Source organism: Mus caroli, chromosome 4 (assembly GCF_900094665.2).
Source record: "Mus caroli chromosome 4, CAROLI_EIJ_v1.1, whole genome shotgun sequence".
In the NCBI taxonomy this organism is placed as follows: domain Eukaryota; kingdom Metazoa; phylum Chordata; class Mammalia; order Rodentia; family Muridae; genus Mus; species Mus caroli.
In genome coordinates, this window is record NC_034573.1 from 145,546,764 (window position 1) to 145,565,125 (window position 18,362).

The window sequence follows — 18,362 nt, forward strand, 5'->3', positions numbered from 1 at the left end:
AAAAAAAAAAAAAATGTACGACTCTAGAAACGGAACCTTTATCTAAGCATAGGAATATGAAAACTGATGACTTTAACCACTTAAACATGTTTTAGTGCCTAGTTTTCTGATGCTTTGTTTTCAAGCAGCTAGCTCCTCCACTCTCCCCATCTTGTTCAAGCTTACATTGTCTCAAGCTGGGACAGGATGTGGCTCAAGTTCCATCGGCCCAGACTCCAGTGAAGGAATGTCAGTCCCCAGGTCTTGGGGCCATGGCTGCCTCCTCACTTTCCCAGGAGGCCTCTCTACCTCCTTTGTAGTAGCTTTTATTTGTGTACTCCTGATGTACTGGATCTAACCTGGATTCTCTTGTATACATGGGAACCTACATGCTGTGTTTTCCTAGAGTTGTTAGTAGAAGCCAGAGATGATATATGCTTTCCACACCTAAGAAGCCACTTGTGGGTTTACAGTGTACAAATACACTACATGAATTGAGCAGAAAACAAATAACCTGGTCTAAGAAACTTCTGTCAGCCAGTGGTGGCCCAAGCCTTTAATTGCAGCACTTAGGAGGCAAAGGCAGGCAGATCTCTGGGTTTGTGGCCAGCCTTGTCTACAGAGCAATTTCCAGGACAGCCAGGGCCACACAGAGAAACCCTGTCTCACCTCCCAGCCCCCACCTTCCCCACCAAAACCAAACCAAACCAAAACAGAAAAGAAGAAACTTCCTGTGGGGTAGGAATGTGATGACCTGGTATGCTTTTTCCAGGGACCGCCTGGAGCAATTAGAAAGGAAGAGGGAGCGGGAGCGCAAAATGAGGGAGCAACAGAAGGAACAGCGGGAACAAAAGGAGCGGGAACGGAGGGCAGAGGAGCGTCGCAAAGAGAGAGAAGCGCGTAGGGAAGGTACGAGGGAGGGACTGTCCTCTTTCTCTGTGGGACCTTTCTTTGGGCTACTTTGAGGGTATTGACTGGTGTGCCACAGATTTTACACACATGACTCACCCTGACAGAGAGCCTATGGTGTGACAGCCCTGACTGGGCTCTGGGAAAGATACCCTGAAGGGAGGCAGAAACAGGCAGGCAATCCTTGGCTTCTATGCTTGCTTTACTGAACCCTTACCTCTTTCCCCTCCTTTTAAATTTTATGGCAATATATGTACATTATCCATTTTACCCTTTTAACAAAGACTCGTTTTTCATTCTGTGTTTTCTGAGTGTTTTGCCTCCATGTATGTCTGTAACATGTATATGCTTAGAGGTATGAAGAGGACATCATGTGAGTGTCAGAACTCAAACTTGTGTCAGACTTATCTTTTGAAGACTGGCTGATTGGATAGGCTTACTTTTGTCATTTTGCTCTTTATATAATATATAATGTGATTAAATATTATCTCCTGCAGACATTTTGTCCTTTATTTTTGCTTTATTGTCATTCTTTATATTACTTATCTATTTCCTCTCTCTCTGTGTTTTAATTTTATTTATTTCTATTTTATGTGTATGAGTGTTTTATTTGCATGTACATCTGTGCAGCACATGTATGCCTGGTACCCGAGGAGGTGGTGGTGAGCCTCCATGTGGGTACTGGGAATTGAATCTGGTATCTATCTATCTATCTGTCTGTCTGTCTATCTATATCTGGTTTTTGTTTGTCTGTATGGTTACAAATGGGACATATGCAACATTCTAAAGTTGTGACAAATTTGAATTGATACTAGTTTAGTTTCACTTTAGTAACTTATAAATTCTGTTGCTTTTATCCCTCTGAAGCCATTTTAAGTTGGTCCTGTCATAAAAATGCGTCTTTGTATGTTGTATATTTAAACTTAGTACCCTTAAAAATGCATTAGCGTAACAGTTACAAACAGGTGGGGGGGGTTTGTTTTGTTTTGTTTTTAAGATTTATTTATTTATTTTATGTGAGTACACTTTTGCTGTCTTCAGACACACCAGAAGAGGGCATCGGATCCCACTACTACAGATGGTTGTGAGCCACCATGTGGCTGCTGGGAATTGAACTCAGGACCTCTGGAAGAGCAGTCAGTGCTCTTAACTGCTGAGCCATCTCTCCAGCCCTACCAGTAGTTGTTACCTCACATTAGAGAGCAGTTGCGTTGTACTGTGTCTCCTGCGTTTGAGTTCATCATTCTTGGACAATGTTGAGCAGAATGAATGAATGTTAATATTCATGTCTTGTGGAAAATGTGAGTTTCAGCAGTTACCTTCTTTAGGTGTGTTCTCTGTTGCTCCCTAATCCTTATTGGACTCAGTAATCTCAGGCCAGGCTATTGGTGTCCCAAAGGTCTTCTCTGCTCTCAGGATTGTTCTACAGTGGGTGGGTTTGCTTCCTGTCTCTTAGGCTCCATAGTTTTCATGGCCATGGCTCTCAGTTCACTGAGTCTGTCTTCTGCCTACTCAGACCTGCTGTGGGATCTCTATAGAGGGTAAAGAATTTCCCTCTTTCCCTGTGAATCTTTTAGAAGGCCTATCTTTTTTTTTTCCTCCTCGTCTTCTTCCTCCTCCTCCTCCTTTTCTTTACTTTAGTCCAGATTGCCTAGAACTCAGTGGAGTCCCTGTGCAGCACTCAACTGGGAACTCCCAACACTCATTCTTCCTCAGGCTGCAGTGACCTGGGATTATGGCATACCAACTGGGTTTCCTGTTTGTTTATTGGCTTTTTCATGTTCATGGCATCAATTTCCTTGATTTTTGCCCCATTTTTAGTTCTTTGAGCATTTTTAGTTGTCTTAAGGTCCTGTGGGGTTTTTTGTTTCTGTGAAGGTGTATTCAGAGAAAACAGGGATATATGGAGCCCTGCTTATAGCACTGGTGGAGTAGGACAACACCTTCAGTCTTGCTTTGCCTTCATACCTTAGTGGGCAGGGCTCTGTGGACTAATTGAGGGCCCGGTTCCGGAGTCCCGTTTCCTCCTGTGGCTCAGACTGTGGCAGTTAGGACTACACCGTTTCTTTGCATTTCTGAGCCAATCCTGGTCAGTCAGGATGGCAGCACATGCCTTGGACTCCATTAGCCTTCTTCTTATCCCAGGTATGCAGCAGGTAGGTAGATCCTTTGCCAGAGAGGGCAAGCATGTGGACCATGATACCACTTCATGGACATCAGCCACATACTTTCCCTGAGGTCAGATGTAGGCTGGTGACTCTCCCTCTTCCATTTCTCTGAGGCTATATCTATTGGTCATATTCAGACTTGTCTTTGTTGGCATGTCCCATCACACCTACATTGGAGTGGTTGATTTTTTTTCCTCTGACTGGGGCACACATTGCTGTTTCTTTGAATGTCTTGTGGGTATGGGTTTTCTTGTTTTCTTTGTTTGTATTTTGTTTTGTATTTTGAGGCCAGGTCTATACATAGCCCTGGATGTTCTGCAACTCATTATGTCGACCAGACTTGCTTCCAACTCAGAGAGATTCCCCTGCCTCTGCTTCCCAAGGTCTAGGAGTAAAGTTGTCGGAGTTCATTCATTCGTTCGTTCGATTGGTTGGTGTCTTAGTTAGGATTACTATTGCTCTGGTAAAACACCATGACCAAAGCATCTTGGATAGGAAAGGATTTATTTAGTTTATACTTCCACATCACAATTCAGCATTCAAATAGGCCTGGAAGCTGGAGACAGGAAGGATACAGAGGCAATGAAGGAATGCTGCTTTCTGGCTTGTTTCTCATGGCTTGCTCAGTCTGCTTTCTTACAGAATCCAAGACCAGCAGCCTACTACCCACAACGGATTGAGTCCTAATTAAGAAAATGCCCTACAGGCTTGCTTATGGAATAATTTTCTTTTCTTTTTTCTTTCTTTCTTTTTTTTTTTTTTAAAGATGTATTTATTTGTTTTATGTAAGTACACTGTCACTGTCTTCAGATACACCAGAAGAGGGCATTGGATCCCACTACAGATGGTTGTGAGCCACCATGTGGTTGCTGGAATTGAACTCAGGACCTCTGGAAGAGTAGTTGGTGCTCTTAATCGATAAACCAACTCTCCAGCCCCCTGGAATAATTTTCTTAATTGAGATTCCTCAAATGACTAGCTTGTGTCAAGTTGATATAAAACTACCCAGCACAGTTGGCTGGTTGTGGCATTTTTCTTGTTTTTTTTTTTTTTTTTTTTCTGTAAGTACACTATAGCTGTCTTCAGACACTCCAGAAAAGGGAGTCAGATCTCATTACAGATGGTTGTGAGCCACCATGTGGTTGCTGGGATTTGAACTTCGGACCTTCGGAAGAGTAGTCGGGTACTCTTACCCACTGAGCTATCTTGTTGTTGGGGTTTTTTTGTTTGTTTGTTTGGTTTGAGACAGAGTCTCTACCCTACCCTACCTGTAACCCTACCTGTCCAAGTACTAACTCACTATGTACACCAACGTGGCCTCCAAGTCACAGAGATAGGCCTGCCTCTACCTCTCTGCCTCTGCCTCATGTGCTGGGACTAAAGGCATGTGCCACCATGCTGGATCTTGTTTGTTATTTAACTTAAATGTTTGTCATGGCTCTGAGATCAGACCCTTCCTCAGTGCTTGGTGTGACTGTGTTGTGAGTGTCGGTATTATCTGTACTGACAGTTGGCTTGGCACATCCTCTTACATGTCAAATCTAAGTCTGCCTTTCTCTGGGACTATGCAGTCATTTTCTAGCTTCCCCTGTGCATACAATTGCTTTAATGTCCATGTCCTTAAATATCTAGCTTCTAAAAGAGGAAAAGGAAAAACAGAAGTGGACACAAGTGACCTTGCCCTCATGTTTTCTCTAAAGGACACCCTCTCCATAGTAGGGTGCAGTCTCAACAGCTTGGGTACTTTGTCCCTTCTAGAACTGCACATAGCATTGAGAGCATAGGTTTTTGATGTTTGGGGACTAGTCCTTGTCTGCAAGCTTCTCTGGAACCTAGAATAACTGATGGCCCTGGAGATGGGATAACTTCTACTATGCTAACAGCTAAATTGACCAGAATTGCCCAGTTATCAAGACTTCCCGGAACTTGACCCTCAACTGATTCCAGAGTTCCACACTAATTGGGTAACACAAGCCAAGTTGTTGTTGAAGTGCTGCCTGGCATTTCTCATTGTGCCATCTTCCCAGAATTCTTTCCCACCTTGGCCTCTGTGAACAGAGAAGATCATTTAGAAGGTCCCCTGCTGAGCTGACAGCCTCCAGCTTGGAGCTTTCCCCAAATGCGTTTTGGCTTGTGATGTTGAAGCTGTTGATGCCTTAGATCTGTATGTAGGGCTGTAGTTCCCGTGTCATGGAACTATGTTGAGAAAGCTGTTCCCACCAACAACTCTGCTCTGTTTTCTGTGTACAGTCTCTGCACATCACCGTACCATGAGGGAGGACTACAGTGATAAAGGGAAGGTTGGCCACTGGAGCCGCAGCCCTCTGAGGCCACCAAGAGAGCGCTTTGAGATGGGAGACAACCGGAAGCCAGGTGAGTCCAGACAAGCATGGGCTGTTTTTCCTGAGAGATACCTGAACATGAAATTTTCCTTTTTTTTTTTTTTTTGTAATTATGATATATAAAAGTGCCATAATGTAACCTATTACTTTGTATTATATGCTAACCTTAAAAGTTTATTTTTAAAATGTGAGGGGAAAACAAAACAATTTATGAAATTAAAGAGACTGTGCCAAGCAATTTTTTTTATTTTTTATTTTTTGGTGTTTTTTTTTTTTTTTTTTTTTTTTTTTTTTTTTCGAGACAGGGTTTTTTTGTGTAGCCCACTTTGTAGACCATGCTGGCCTCGAACTCAGAAATCCGCCTGCCTCTGCCTCCCGAGTGCTGGGATTAAAGGCGTGCGCCACCACACCCGGCTTAAGCAATTTATTTTTAACAATAAAATCATATGTTCGTGAGCCAGGAAGAGGGCTCATCAGGTAAAAGCTCTTGCTAAATGGGATCCACATGATGGAAGGAGAAAACTCCTTGCACAGGTTGTCCTCTGACCTCCACACACGCTCCTAATGAGGTGCTCACCGCTGGCCTTCTTAAAAGTCATTCTTCCAATTAAAATATGCATGGATGAATTGTTTTCTGTATACAGTGAACGTGTGTAAGCTGCATGTGACTTTTAGAGGATTCGGTCTTGTTTATTTAAAAACATGTTCCCACCCTTAGGGATATTGTAGCCTGCCTAGCGTTTGATCCTAAGTACCACAATTTTTATTTAAAAAAAAAAAAAAAAGAGTATGATCAAATAGGACGATGATCCCAGTACTCAGGAGGTTGAATAGGAGGGTCAGAAGTTTAGTGTCATTTTCTGCTACGTAGTAAGCTTCAAGCCAGTCTGGGATATATAAGATGCTGTCTTTCAAAAAAGGACTGGAGAAATGGACCAGTGCTTAAGAGCATTTGTTGCTCTTGCAGAAGACCTAAATTCTGTTCCCAACATCCAGATGGCAGCTCACAACTATTTGTAGGGAATCCAATACCCTCTTCTGACCTCAGCAGGCATGAGGTATGTGTCACATACATGCAGGCAAACACTATCAAATAAACTAAATAAAATAAAATAGTTCTAGAAAAAATCTGCAATTTTAAAACATCTCTCCAAACTCATCTTGTATGGTTTATTTTACAAGTAAAAGAAGAGAAGGTGGAAGAGAGAGACTTGTTGTCAGACCTCCAGGACATCAGTGACAGCGAGAGGAAAACCAGCTCAGCTGAGTCCTCATCAGGTATCTCGAGGCCACCTGGCTGAGCTTTGCTGCTGCCAGAGGAAAGCCAAGATTTACTTTTTAACTGTGACTGTTGTGTTCTGTAGCAGAATCAGGCTCAGGTTCTGAAGAGGAGGAGGAGGAGGAAGAAGAGGAAGAAGAAGAAGAAGGGAGCACCAGTGAAGAATCAGAGGAAGAAGAGGAAGAGGAAGAAGAAGAGGAGGAAGAGGAGACTGGGAGCAACTCTGAGGAAGCCTCGGAACAGTCTGCAGGTAAGCAGCTGGCAGGCTGTGATGGTTTGCAGTGATGTAAGAGTATTTTATGTTTACTGTGTAGAGTTTAGGTACTACAGAAAAATAATTTAACATTGAATGAAAACACATACCTAAATAAACTTGCCTTATTCTGTGAGACTCACATTGACTCCAAAATTGGGGCTGGCAATGTGCTGCAATAGTAAAGTGCTTGCCACCTGCCTAGTGTATGTGAGGCCCTGGGTTCAATCCCGAACACCACTAGGGAAACAAAGAGACACCCTCGACTCGAATTGATAGGTAAGAACTTTTGCTGTCTTCCACACCTCTTGCTAACACCTTAGAGGAGCCTGAAGCAGGGTAAACTGGTAGTTCTAAGGCCAGCTCTCCTCTGCACACTGATCTGAGTAGACACCTGTCTTCTTTTGCAGAAGAAGTCAGTGATGAGGAAATGAGTGAAGATGAAGACAGAGAAAATGAGAACCACATCTTGGTTGGTAAGGACCTCTTTGTGGTTCCTCTGTCCCTGTATAGTGACACTCTGAGTGAGGTAATACATGGTCCTCTTACCACAAACCATCCTCAGCATGTAATAACCCCATAAATTCAAGATATTCCCTAGAAGCTATAGTAGAGAACTCCTGTCCTGACAGTGTTGAAGAACAGAGGTAGTGATCTGAGAGATATTGTGATTCCCCAAGGACAAACCATTGCTCACTTTGCAGCCTGTGCCCACTGTGGCTGATGTTACTTGGCAGAAAACAGCTTTGTTTAGATGGCACCCTTCACTGTGATATAGATGCTAAGGGAGCCCATGGTTTTGTGCTCCAAAGAAATGAAGCTGTGTTGAAGAGCAGTTTCTGGAGTCTGATGGCACAGGCACTCTTATGAGATGGGAGACCTGGCCTGGCCTCAAAGTACCTAGCAAAGTTGTGGCCTGGTGGACATGAGTTATGGGCCTACCCACTATATGTGGCATGTGCCCTTATATTTCTGTCCAGTATCTGGTTCTGGCTCTGATTCTGACTCTGCTTTGATCACTCGGGCTCCAGATCTTATTCAAGTACCTGTTTCCCAAGGATAGGCCCTAAACTGGCTCCTTCCATGGGAAACACAGGGCCTTCCACTTCTGCACAGCCCCATAGCAGGAGGAGGGTGGGTTGTTCTTACTTTCTCCTGTTCTATAATTAGATTTAACTTTTAAAGTTCCAGAGTCGAGATTTGACCGAGATTCTGGGGACAGTGAAGAAGGGGAAGAAGAAGTTGGTGAAGGGACTCCACAGAGCAGTGCCCCTACCGAAGGAGACTATGTTCCTGACTCTCCAGCTCTGTCACCTATTGAGCTAAAACAAGAACTGCCCAAGTACCTGCCAGCCCTGCAGGTCAGAATCTTCCCCATTTATCCTAAGGCTGGTACCGTGCATTGACAAAATCTGTAGATTAAGTAGGTACTACAGAACAGAATCTTGCTGTTGGTGCTGATGGCTCTTCTGAGGTGCTGGCATTCTCCATACAGTGGACTGGTTAGTCATACCACCAGCGTCTCATAACCTTAACCATGGTACTTCCTTATGCCTGCCAGCACTATCAGGCTTGCTCGTACCAAGAGCTGTGTGTCGTTGCTTCTGCCTTCACTTGTTCCCAAAGGATTCAGTATGAGTGTGTAGGACTGCAAACTTCTAGTTGTTTAGTAAATTGCCAGTGAGTATGCAACACTGCCCTCAGGATGTAGAAGACATGGCTGTTCTGGGTGGTACAGGACCTTTCTGAGCCCCTGTCACTTGCCCTCCAGTTAGTACTTCCAGATAGTTGAGTTTGGCCATAGACCACACAAAGTAGTGGTACCCCAGTCCTTGGTGTGCATGGAAGGTTCGCACTATGGGTAGGCAGGCCACGCATGCACGCCCTCTCAGGTGGCATAGTTCACCGGACAAAGGATGCAGTTGTAAAAGAGATACTCTTTACATGCCAACCATTTCACAGGAAAGTGGTAGGTGGTCTTGGATGAAGCAGAGAAAGAATTTAAGTTGGTTCTATTTGTACACTCCTGTGTATACTCTGCTCTTCTTAGGTCACTTAGGCTAGTCTCCAGTACGACTGCCCTATACAATGTACAGATAAAGCATGTTAAGCTATCAGATATGGCTGCTGAGCCCTCTTACCCTACTTCCTCCACAGGGATGCAGGAGCGTAGAGGAGTTTCAGTGTCTGAACAGGATTGAAGAAGGCACCTATGGGGTGGTCTACAGAGCAAAGGACAAGAAAACAGGTAGGTAGTTGACTAAGGGAGTGTCGGGAGCAAGTACTGATCAGCACAAAACTTTGGCCAACCCTGGGACAAAGAGTCATTCCTGAGTGATTTGAGTTTGTTGCTCCTGCACTAGTTAGTACAACAAGCAGTAAGCCTCTCTTGGTCTTTTTGCAGACCCTAGAAGGAATGTTGAATGTCCTGTCCCCAGCAGCTGACCTGTGGTCTCTACCTATGCGTTGTCAGCACGAGGTTATTGAATATGGATTCATATTTGCATGGTCCATTGGATCTTTGGAAGCAGCCTTACCCTTTCTTTGGTGCCAGTGAGTTCAGTTCTCAGGCCATGCTGTTCCCATATACCTATCACCAGGTCTTAACTCAGACAATGCATGCCTGAGCCTCTTGGTGTCTTCAGAACCTGAGGTCAGCCTAACTATGATCCTGCTGTTCACTGTGACAGCAGGTGGCAAGCTCCAGAGGAGAGGTGAGGCTGAGGAATGGCAAAGGTGCTTTATAGACCAAATGTTTCCTTTTATTGTTTGCAAGGCTGGGACTCTTAAGACACTCAACCACCATGTTAAACTATTTGCCCAGGCTTCTTTTGTTCTTTCCCTTTTTTTTTTTTTTTGGTACAGGGTCTCACTGTGTATGTAGCCCTGGCTGGTTTGGAACTCCCTATGTAGAACAGGAAAGCCTTGAGCTCACAGAGCTCCCTGTCTCCCAAGTGGTGGAATTAGAGGTATATACCACCATGTCTGGCTTGTCTTATTTTTGAGACAAAGTCTCTCTGAGTACTGGAGGGTGACCTGGAGCTTACTATATTGACCAGGCTGGTTTTGAACTTGCAGTCTTGTTGAGCACTAAGATTAAGGGTATTATTTATGTTTTCTTGGGTACTTGTTTTGTTTTGTTTTTTTAACGATTTTTAAAAAATTATGTAGATGTAGGGAGGAGAGGCTTCATTTGCTCATGAGTACAGATGCCCACAGAAGCCCTTATTGGAGTCTCTAGAGCTATAATTTGCTGAGAGCCTGCCGTGGGCTGCCTTAGCCAGTAGGGCAGAGCATCAGCGGGGTATAAAGGTTGCTTAATATCAATAATACTTACTCTTTGATTCTTAGTCATACGAGGGGCAGAGGCCAATGGCTTCAGAGGAATTATAACCTTTTGCTTAATGCCTGAGGGTTAGGTAAATGATTTATTGCAAGCACTTCCTTTTCTGGTCAGGCAGCCAGAAGCGCCCTTCACTTGACAGAGCTCGTTAACTTTTTGTGAACCAGAGAGGAAGGAAAGCAAAAGAATTAAGATCCTTTCCACAGGCAAATATGCAGCAGTGCACATACACTCATACACTCACTCTCTGGCCGTCCGGGCCAAACCATCTGTTTCAATCAACTCCAGAAGTGTTCATGCATATGCACACACACACACACACACAGACATATACATGTATGCATTTGGATGGATGGATGGATGGATGGATGGATGGATGGATGGATGGATGGGGCAGAGCTCACCAAGCCAAACACCATCTATATTTCTTTTTTTCTGGCCTTTTTATAGACAAAAGTTCTTTCGAAAATTACCTCATAGATAAAATGTTACACAAAATGGTAGTTACAGGATGTTGAAAGTAAGTTCAAAGCCGTGTTTCATTCTATATGTTAATTATAAGTTCAGAGCAAGGTTTCTATGGCCTTACCTTTTCATGGTGCACACCTGTGCCTTCATCCTTGGACCTGAATGTTTTTCCTTGAACATAAATTTGCCTCAAGCCTAATTCTCTTTTTCCTGTAATTGTGAAAGCTCATTGTATTTCTTATTATATGCAGCCTGTACTTACTTTTATGAGGAGTGGGCACATTGTATTCTTGATTCTAAGTTTATTACATCTTTCTAACTAAAACCATCTCTTAGCTGGGCATGGTGGTGCACGCCTTTAATCCCAGCACTCGGGAGGCAGAGGCAGGCGGATTTCTGAGTTCGAGGCCAGCCTGGTCTACAAAGTGAGTTCCAGGACNAAAAAAAAAAAAAAAAAAAACTCTTAAAACTTTTTTCCTAACATCAAATCAGGCATTCTATTATAAAGTCATTAATTCATCTAATTAGTGAAAGTTCATGTTTATGTTGATCTGTAGGAAATCTCAATAGGATGGGCTAATGCCCAGAGAATATTACATTAATTTAATAATGATAGGAAAGGCATATCAGTTGCAAGAAGCCATCCTGAGGTGAAGTCTCTTTGGGACCTTGCCTCATAAAGCACACTCATCAAGACCACGCAAAAGCACTGGGCCACCTCCAGGAAGGTCACCTGCTAGTCTTAGCCTATCCTAGATGACTCCTGACAGTAATTGTGAGCCATCCAACATAGCTGTGAGAAACAAAACTTAGGCCATCTGGAAGAACAGGCAATTCTCCATTAATTCTCTGACATGTTTGTTTCTTTCTTTTTTTGTTTTTTGGTTTTTTTTTTTCTATTTTTTTTTCTCTGACAATTTTATACATGCTTTCTTTCTTTCTTTCGTTTGTTTTTTTGTTTGTTTTTGGAGACTGTTGAACTCAGAGATCTGCCTACTTCTGTCTCCCAAATGCTAAGATCAAAGGCATTTACTGCTACAGCTGACTATTTTGATTTTTTTGAAATATTTTCCCATTCTCTAGCCCATGCTGGCCTCAAACTCAAGGCAAACCTCCTGTCTCAGCTTACATGAAAGACCATGTCCAGCTCACACAATTCTCTTTACAGATGAAATTGTGGCTCTGAAGCGGTTAAAGATGGAGAAGGAGAAGGAAGGCTTCCCAATCACGTCGCTGAGGGAAATCAACACCATCCTCAAGGCCCAGCACCCCAACATCGTCACCGTCAGAGTAAGTGCCCTTCCTCTGTGGGAGCTCAGCGTCCCCTGAAGGGACAAGGAAGAGGGCTCCATGACATCCTAGGGTCAGCTTCCCAAGATGTCTTAGTAGTTCTCTGCTGCTCACAGCACGCATATCTTCCATTCCAGGGTTTTAAGAACCAGTATTTCCTAGGGTGGGGCTGGAGGTAGAAGCCATGTCCAGAACCCACATATTGACTGTCAATTCCTAGGAAATTGTTGTGGGAAGCAACATGGACAAGATCTACATTGTGATGAACTACGTGGAACATGACCTCAAGAGCCTAATGGAGACCATGAAGCAGCCCTTCCTGCCAGGTATGGCTGCATACCACCCCGGACAACAGTGCTGTCTAGACATGAGATAAGGCAGGGCATCCTCCTCTCTGGCATGCTGTGAGGGATCTCTGAGCAAAAGTAGGAATAGTACCCTAGTGACCCTGTCTGTGTGAGTGGTAGCTCTAGTGAGCTCAGAGCCACCCTGGGCTGGAAGGGTTCCTGGAATGAACTTGCCCCAGAAGTCTAGTTGCTGCTGGGTTACCAAATAACCCTGGGCTCCTGGACCCTTTTGCAGAGGTGTTGGGAATTCGTAGGGCAAACAGAGCATCTGTGTGATCTCATCACTTTCGCAGGGGAGGTCAAGACCCTGATGATTCAGCTGCTGAGTGGGGTGAAGCACCTTCATGACAATTGGATCCTACACCGTGACCTGAAGACCTCTAACCTCCTGCTGAGCCATGCTGGCATTCTCAAGGTGAGCCCCTATACTTCCTACCTTGTGTCTGGGAAAGCAGTCCACAGTCTGGTCTTACAGGCCACCCTGTCCTTGTTACAGGTGGGTGACTTTGGGCTGGCTCGGGAGTATGGTTCACCCCTAAAGGCCTACACTCCAGTTGTTGTAACCCTGTGGTATCGTGCCCCAGAACTACTGCTTGGTGCTAAGGTGAGTCTGAAGAGGGGTCTGAGAATCTTCCTTGCTCAGTGCCCCATGGTAGCCTCATTTGAACCTGTGGCTGACACTGATGTGGGTCTGTATGCATCTAAACCATTTCTTCTGGACTCTTAGGAATACTCCACAGCTGTGGACATGTGGTCTGTAGGCTGCATATTTGGAGAACTGCTGACACAGAAACCTCTGTTCCCTGGGAAGTCAGAGATCGATCAGATTAACAAGGTTTTCAAGGTGAATGTTGGGGTGCTCTGTCTGACTTGGGAATGGCTTGCAGTGTGGATACAGAACTGGGATCAGGATTGGGTACCCCAGGCATAGTGTGGTCCTTTGGTGACCTCTCTGATGAAAGTGACAACACACACATGGCCCCATACAGGGTGTGTCTAATTCAGACATCTCTGTTTTTCAGGACCTGGGTACTCCTAGTGAGAAAATCTGGCCTGGCTATAATGACCTCCCAGCCGTCAAGAAGATGACCTTCAGCGAGTATCCCTATAACAACCTCCGCAAGAGATTTGGGGCTTTGTTATCAGATCAAGGATTTGATCTCATGAACAAGTAAGTCTGAAGGTAGCGCAGTCTGAAGCCACTGGACTCTGGGTTAACTCTCTTAAAGAATGGCCCTTGGGCCTGGAAGCCCCAGAATACCAGGTTTTAGGGGATGCTAAGGCTCAGTGGATCTCACCTTCCATCTTAGCTTAGCCCCACAAGTGTCCACTAAGAAAGCAGAAGGGCTTGCTGCCCTGCTGCACACAGAAGATACCCACTGTCCCCTGGCTGCACACAGTAGATACCCACTGTCCAATGCCCTTCTCTTTAGGTTCCTGACGTACTACCCTGGGAGGAGGATCAACGCAGAAGATGGCCTCAAGCACGAGTATTTCCGAGAGACTCCCCTCCCAATCGACCCATCCATGTTCCCCACGTGGCCTGCCAAGAGTGAGCAGCAGAGAGTGAAGCGAGGCACGAGTCCACGGCCTCCTGAGGGCGGCCTGGGCTACAGCCAGCTGGTGAGAAGCATGACTAATAGCGGTTCCCATTTGGGGGTCTGGGTGGGGTCAGTCCTTATGATGGCCACCTTACTTCACAGGGTGATGATGACCTGAAGGAGACGGGCTTCCACCTCACCACCACCAACCAGGGAGCCTCAGCTGCTGGCCCTGGCTTCAGCCTCAAGTTCTGAGGTCAGCTTGATGGACTTGGCCTGACTAGGTGGTGACTTGACAGCCAGATCTGCTGATGCTGAATCAGGACAACTTTGTTATTTTTTTCCATGTTGTTTGTTTTGGGGCAGGTTGTAAATTTGTAGAATTAAATGAAATTTTCCTTTTGGAGGGAAAGAAGTGTCTAACTTGCCTTGTAAGAAAGGGTGGGTATCCATAGGTGCCAGAGTAGATGCCCAACACACACACAGTGCGACCTGGTCTGGAGCAGAGTTGAGTAGTATACTTGCCAGTCTTGGAGGCAGCTTCTCAGTGGAGTATCTAAGTAACACTGTCCATACAGACCTTGGTCCTCAGAACCATGTGACAACTTCAGCCACAGTAGATTTTTATATATGAGGTCATTAGATGTCCTAAGCAGTAGTAAGCTGTTCTTGGAGGAAGCTCTGGCATGTCCTTTTTTTTCAGTATGCTGGCTCCCAGATGAGCCCTGTGAGTGTGCCTGGGTAGGGAACTGCTAGCAGCCTAGACTTGGGTGAGCAGACTAAGAGAAGTTTGGGTACAATCTTGCTCAGACATTACACATGCCAAACCCTTCCAGACTTCCTGACTCTTCCCTCCTCTCACTCTGATCCTCCTCCAGTCTGGCTGAGCAAGTTGTTGCCTATGGCTGCTTGGGGCCTCTACCTTTGTCTAAGCTAGTCCTCAGCCTCCATTCCCCATTCACTCTGAATTGGCCCGTGCACACCCCAGGTGACACTGCTGACACTTGGGCTTCATTTTACCCCACTATGTTCTCACCACAAAGGTCTTTGCAGAAGTAGAGGAATTTTTTTCTCCAGGATCCCCACATTCAGATGGGCAGAGACTGGCCTTCCCTCTTCCCATGAAAAAACACAGACATCAGAGAGAAAGTGCTTTATCTGCTGGCTTCTAGCACAGAGGATCTGAGCAGTCTCAATTCCTCACTCGGACCCTCCAGGAGTAGGTGGTGAGAACACGCTGGTGCTGGCGTACCACACATGTGTAGGTGCCTTCGTTGACTGCGTTGGCAATGATGCTCAGCTGTGCCTCACCCAGGGCCAGATAGCCAGGGTAGGAGAACTCCAGGGGTTCCTGGTCCTTGTACCAGCTGCAGAGGTTAGGTTCCTGCATGCCTTGCCTGCCCTGCCCATGCCAAGGGCCCCAGGATATGCACACCAAGGGTATCCCAGGGAGCCCCAAGCCCCAAGCCTGCCCAGTGCTGGCTACTCACTATACTTTCCCTTTCTTGTGTAGGATCTTCTGTCCACAGTGGAAGGTCATGTTCCTACCCTCTCTCACCAACCTTGTTTTCGTTCTGGTGGGTGATGTGGTGGTGGCCACCGTGGGAAATGGGAATTCTACTCAAGAGAATGGTGAAATGAGAAGTCAGTGCTAGCCCCCATCGAACCAGGCCCAAGATGGAGAGAGACTGCAGCTCAAGAGACCCACACCAACCCCATTTGAGCCTTAGTCACCATAACAGAAATCACAGCTTCTGGGGCAGAGCCTCTTCATGAGCCTCTGGCGGACATCACAAAATCCCTTTCGTGCCCAGGATGCACACACAAAAATCCGGTCCAGGCAGCCTAACAGGAAGGCAGCCTGGCTTAGGGCTTTCCCAGAGCCCCACCGTTCATCCACCTACCCACCTGCCCCCTTGCACCCACCATAGAGTCGGTGTAATCCCCACAGTTCATCCTGGGACAGTGCCTTCCAGCCTCGCAATGTGGCATTGAGGTGCATGAGTGCCTGATCTTGCTGTGAGTGCATCAGGCCCAGTGCATGGCCAATCTCATGGGCTGCCACGTGCACCAGGTTTGTGAGCCAAACACCTGTGGGCCAATGACTTAGTAGGGAGCCCTCAGCCCTTCCACTCCCAGTCTTGCTCCAGGAGGCCCAGCACTGATGCTGGGACTCAGCTGCAAGCCACCCTTAACCCACAGCCAAGGAAGATAAGTATGTTTCCCCAGCCTAGGCTGTGAGCTTGGCCTTCAGGAATGCAACTCCAACTCCCTCTTCTGTGGCATGTGGGGGAGGAGGAGTGGAGGCGGGGACAACGACTCAGGCCTGTGAGACCCAGCGCTCCTCTTCCTTGATTGCTTGACCCTAATACTCAGCCCCAGGAAACCCTTCCTGCCTCGAACCCTTTTGTAGCCCACTACAGAGGAGAGAATGACGCCCCCAGAAGGACAGACCAAGGAGTTGGGTCACCTTTCTTCCAACTGTAGCGTGTGGGGCCCAAGACCCAGTACTCGCTGTCATCAAAGTGAATGCCACCGTGGGGTGGGAAGAAAGCGTGGGCCAGTTCACCTGTGGGACCATCAAAGCAGTGGTGCACTGCAGAGACCAAGCAGTCGGTGTGGTTGACTGGGTAGAAACCTAGGAAAACACAAAGCTGCAATAATACCTGCGAGACTGGGCGTGGTCAGGAGCTCTTCAGTTACCCACCTATCTTGAGGTCACTGGGACGTTCAGGGGCCACCTCACGGAAACTGAATGGGGAAACATCACTCCACATTCGAAAGGCAGCAGCCAGGCCCCTTCGTGTCTCTTCTGGGCTTAAAAGATTCCGGGGAAAGGAAAGAATCCTGTGGTGGAGGGTGGCGGTAATATGTTAGAGTCAATGTTGGTGTCTGAGTTATGACCTGACCTACCCTCCTCGCTGGTCCAGGTGGCACCTGTATGTGAGGTTGAAGTGGTCCCAGCGCAGCCTGGCCGGTGTCAGCGTGTAGCGGCGTCTTCTGGTTACCAACATGGTCAATAGTCTGGGTACCTGGGCAGTGGAGCTGCCCACATTTGGCGCATCTGCATTTCCCTTCATAGGAAGAAGTGGCTGTGAGGAGGCCAGAGGAAAGTCTCTAGTACCCAACAGTTATCAAAAGCGGACTTTTAGGCAACGGGGTAGAGGAAGCTGTGGATGAGCCCTCCATTAGGTTTTGGGCTTTAGGAGTTGAGCCAGCCATGGTGGCGCATGCCTTTAATCTCTGAACGCAGAGGCTACAGAAGTCAGCCTGGTCTACACAATGAAATCTTGGCTCGGGGAAAAAAAAAAAACCTATTGAGAATGGGCAGAGTTGGGGATGGATGCCGTCTCCCACCTCCTGCGACCACTGGACACAATGACTCAAGATGCTCGGAACCAAGCACTCATGCTATCCCACAAAACCCCTCACACGTGGGCCCCACTGATACACCCTCAGATGCTGACCTGCTCCTCGCACTTCCTAGCGTTTAGTCCTCTCACCTGAGCTGTACTCCAGGCTGTCTCGGTCGGCGCCCCTAGCCACTCCAGCAAAGCCAACGCGGAGAGAAGACACAACCCGCTCAGGACAGCCCCCAACCAGCGGCCCTGTACAGCGCCGGACGCCTCCGGACGGAGACAGGCCCGGCAGCCCATGGCAGACTCGCAGTCGGGTTAGGGCCACAAGGGGCCGCGCGACGTAGGGACCTGGATCGCAGAGCTGGGGCGGAGTGGGAAGGGGATGGGCGGCGGACGGCTCGAGTTACAGCCCTATGGTAAAGAGAGGACCCGGCTGCGCTGGCTCAAATAATGAACCAACTCGTTAAGTCTGGAACCGTCCGCATCCCCCAGTGCGATTCCAGGAACCAGGCCGAAGGGTCGGCGGCAGAGGCCAGAACACACCCTACAGTGTCGGGGGGTCTGTCAGAACGCGAGGCGCCGGGGCTCAGATTTGGGGTAGGGGCATCAATTGCTCCCCGCGCCCACTGGTTGGGGCTGAATGACATTTGGCTTTCCCCCTCAACCCTCTGGTACCACAATGAAATTTGGGAGGGAAGCCTCGGTTGTGGACCGCAGTGACTGAGTGTAAGGAGCATATCCGCCAGAGGGGAGCGCAGAGCGAGGGGACGTGGCAATGAGAGCAGGGTGGCTGAGCGAGCAGAGAGGAAAGATGCCTCAGAAACGACAAGGAGATCAGTGGGAGTCCTTAGGACATCTGCTTTAACCAGAGGGTGCTCTCGTTGGTCCAGTGCAGGAAGTTTGGGGAAGGTGCCAGCACCTGGAATCCCTGCCTCAGAGGAGAGGGGATTAAGGGAACTGAGTCAGGAACTGAGTGTGGTGGTCTGGCGCGGTAGGGTTAGGAGGCAGGAGCTATGGTTCAAGGCCTGAAAGCTAGACCGGGCAGCTGATGGCTGCACTGGGTGGGTACCGAATGAACGCGGCA

At 47.1% G+C, this 18,362-nt stretch overlaps 2 protein-coding genes across 11 annotated transcripts in view; one reads left to right on the forward strand and one right to left on the reverse strand.

The window, feature by feature from the left end:
• LOC110292096 (cyclin-dependent kinase 11B) overlaps nt 1-14,331 on the forward strand; it is a 22,477-nt gene extending 8,146 nt beyond the window's left edge. For 4 of the 9 annotated variants that reach the window (XM_021159215.2, XM_021159219.2, XM_021159214.2 and 1 more), the window contains 15 exons: nt 752-888; nt 5,307-5,429; nt 6,581-6,676; nt 6,763-6,927; nt 7,341-7,406; nt 8,116-8,291; nt 9,088-9,178; nt 11,910-12,031; nt 12,252-12,357; nt 12,672-12,793; nt 12,875-12,982; nt 13,106-13,222; nt 13,401-13,549; nt 13,812-14,001; nt 14,082-14,331. In XM_021159215.2, the coding sequence (XP_021014874.1) occupies nt 752-888; nt 5,307-5,429; nt 6,581-6,676; nt 6,763-6,927; nt 7,341-7,406; nt 8,116-8,291; nt 9,088-9,178; nt 11,910-12,031; nt 12,252-12,357; nt 12,672-12,793; nt 12,875-12,982; nt 13,106-13,222; nt 13,401-13,549; nt 13,812-14,001; nt 14,082-14,174 (1,861 nt within the window). In that variant the 3' untranslated portion in view covers nt 14,175-14,331. The remainder of the gene's footprint in view (nt 1-751; nt 889-5,306; nt 5,430-6,580; nt 6,677-6,762; nt 6,928-7,340; nt 7,407-8,115; nt 8,292-9,087; nt 9,179-11,909; nt 12,032-12,251; nt 12,358-12,671; nt 12,794-12,874; nt 12,983-13,105; nt 13,223-13,400; nt 13,550-13,811; nt 14,002-14,081) is intronic. The other 5 variants (XM_021159216.2, XM_029476354.1, XM_021159218.2 and 2 more) reach the window with 3 other exon arrangements.
• A 647-nt stretch (nt 14,332-14,978) lies between these two features.
• Mmp23b (matrix metallopeptidase 23B) lies at nt 14,979-17,780 on the reverse strand. 2 transcript variants are annotated; one of them, XM_029476482.1, is made up of 8 exons: nt 17,423-17,586; nt 16,857-17,011; nt 16,627-16,766; nt 16,390-16,557; nt 15,846-16,010; nt 15,654-15,764; nt 15,410-15,536; nt 14,979-15,286 (listed from the first exon to the last, which is right to left on the reverse strand). In XM_029476482.1, the coding sequence occupies exons 1-8, from the start codon at nt 17,573-17,575 to the stop codon at nt 15,112-15,114; spliced, it is 1,194 nt and encodes a 397-aa protein (XP_029332342.1). In that variant the 5' UTR covers nt 17,576-17,586; the 3' UTR covers nt 14,979-15,111. The 2 variants fall into 2 exon arrangements, with proteins under 2 accessions (XP_029332342.1, XP_021016983.1); XM_021161324.1 differs by having other exon boundaries at nt 15,058-15,286; nt 16,857-16,993; nt 17,423-17,780.
• Between the last annotated feature and the right edge of the window lie 582 nt (nt 17,781-18,362).

What these genes read in the sequence shown, in the direction of transcription:
- Mmp23b (XM_029476482.1), bottom strand. Translation starts at nt 17,575, where the DNA reads ATGGGCTGCCGGGCCTGTCTCCGTCCGGAGGCGTCCGGCGCTGTACAG. An exon ending in TCCCAGTGACCTCAAGATAG is followed by an intron (nt 16,558 to 16,626) that starts GTGGGTAACTGA and finishes GTGTTTTCCTAG; the next exon opens with GTTTCTACCCAGTCAACCAC. An exon ending in CACAAGAAAGGGAAAGTATA is followed by an intron (nt 15,287 to 15,409) that starts GTGAGTAGCCAG and finishes TAACCTCTGCAG; the next exon opens with CTGGTACAAGGACCAGGAAC.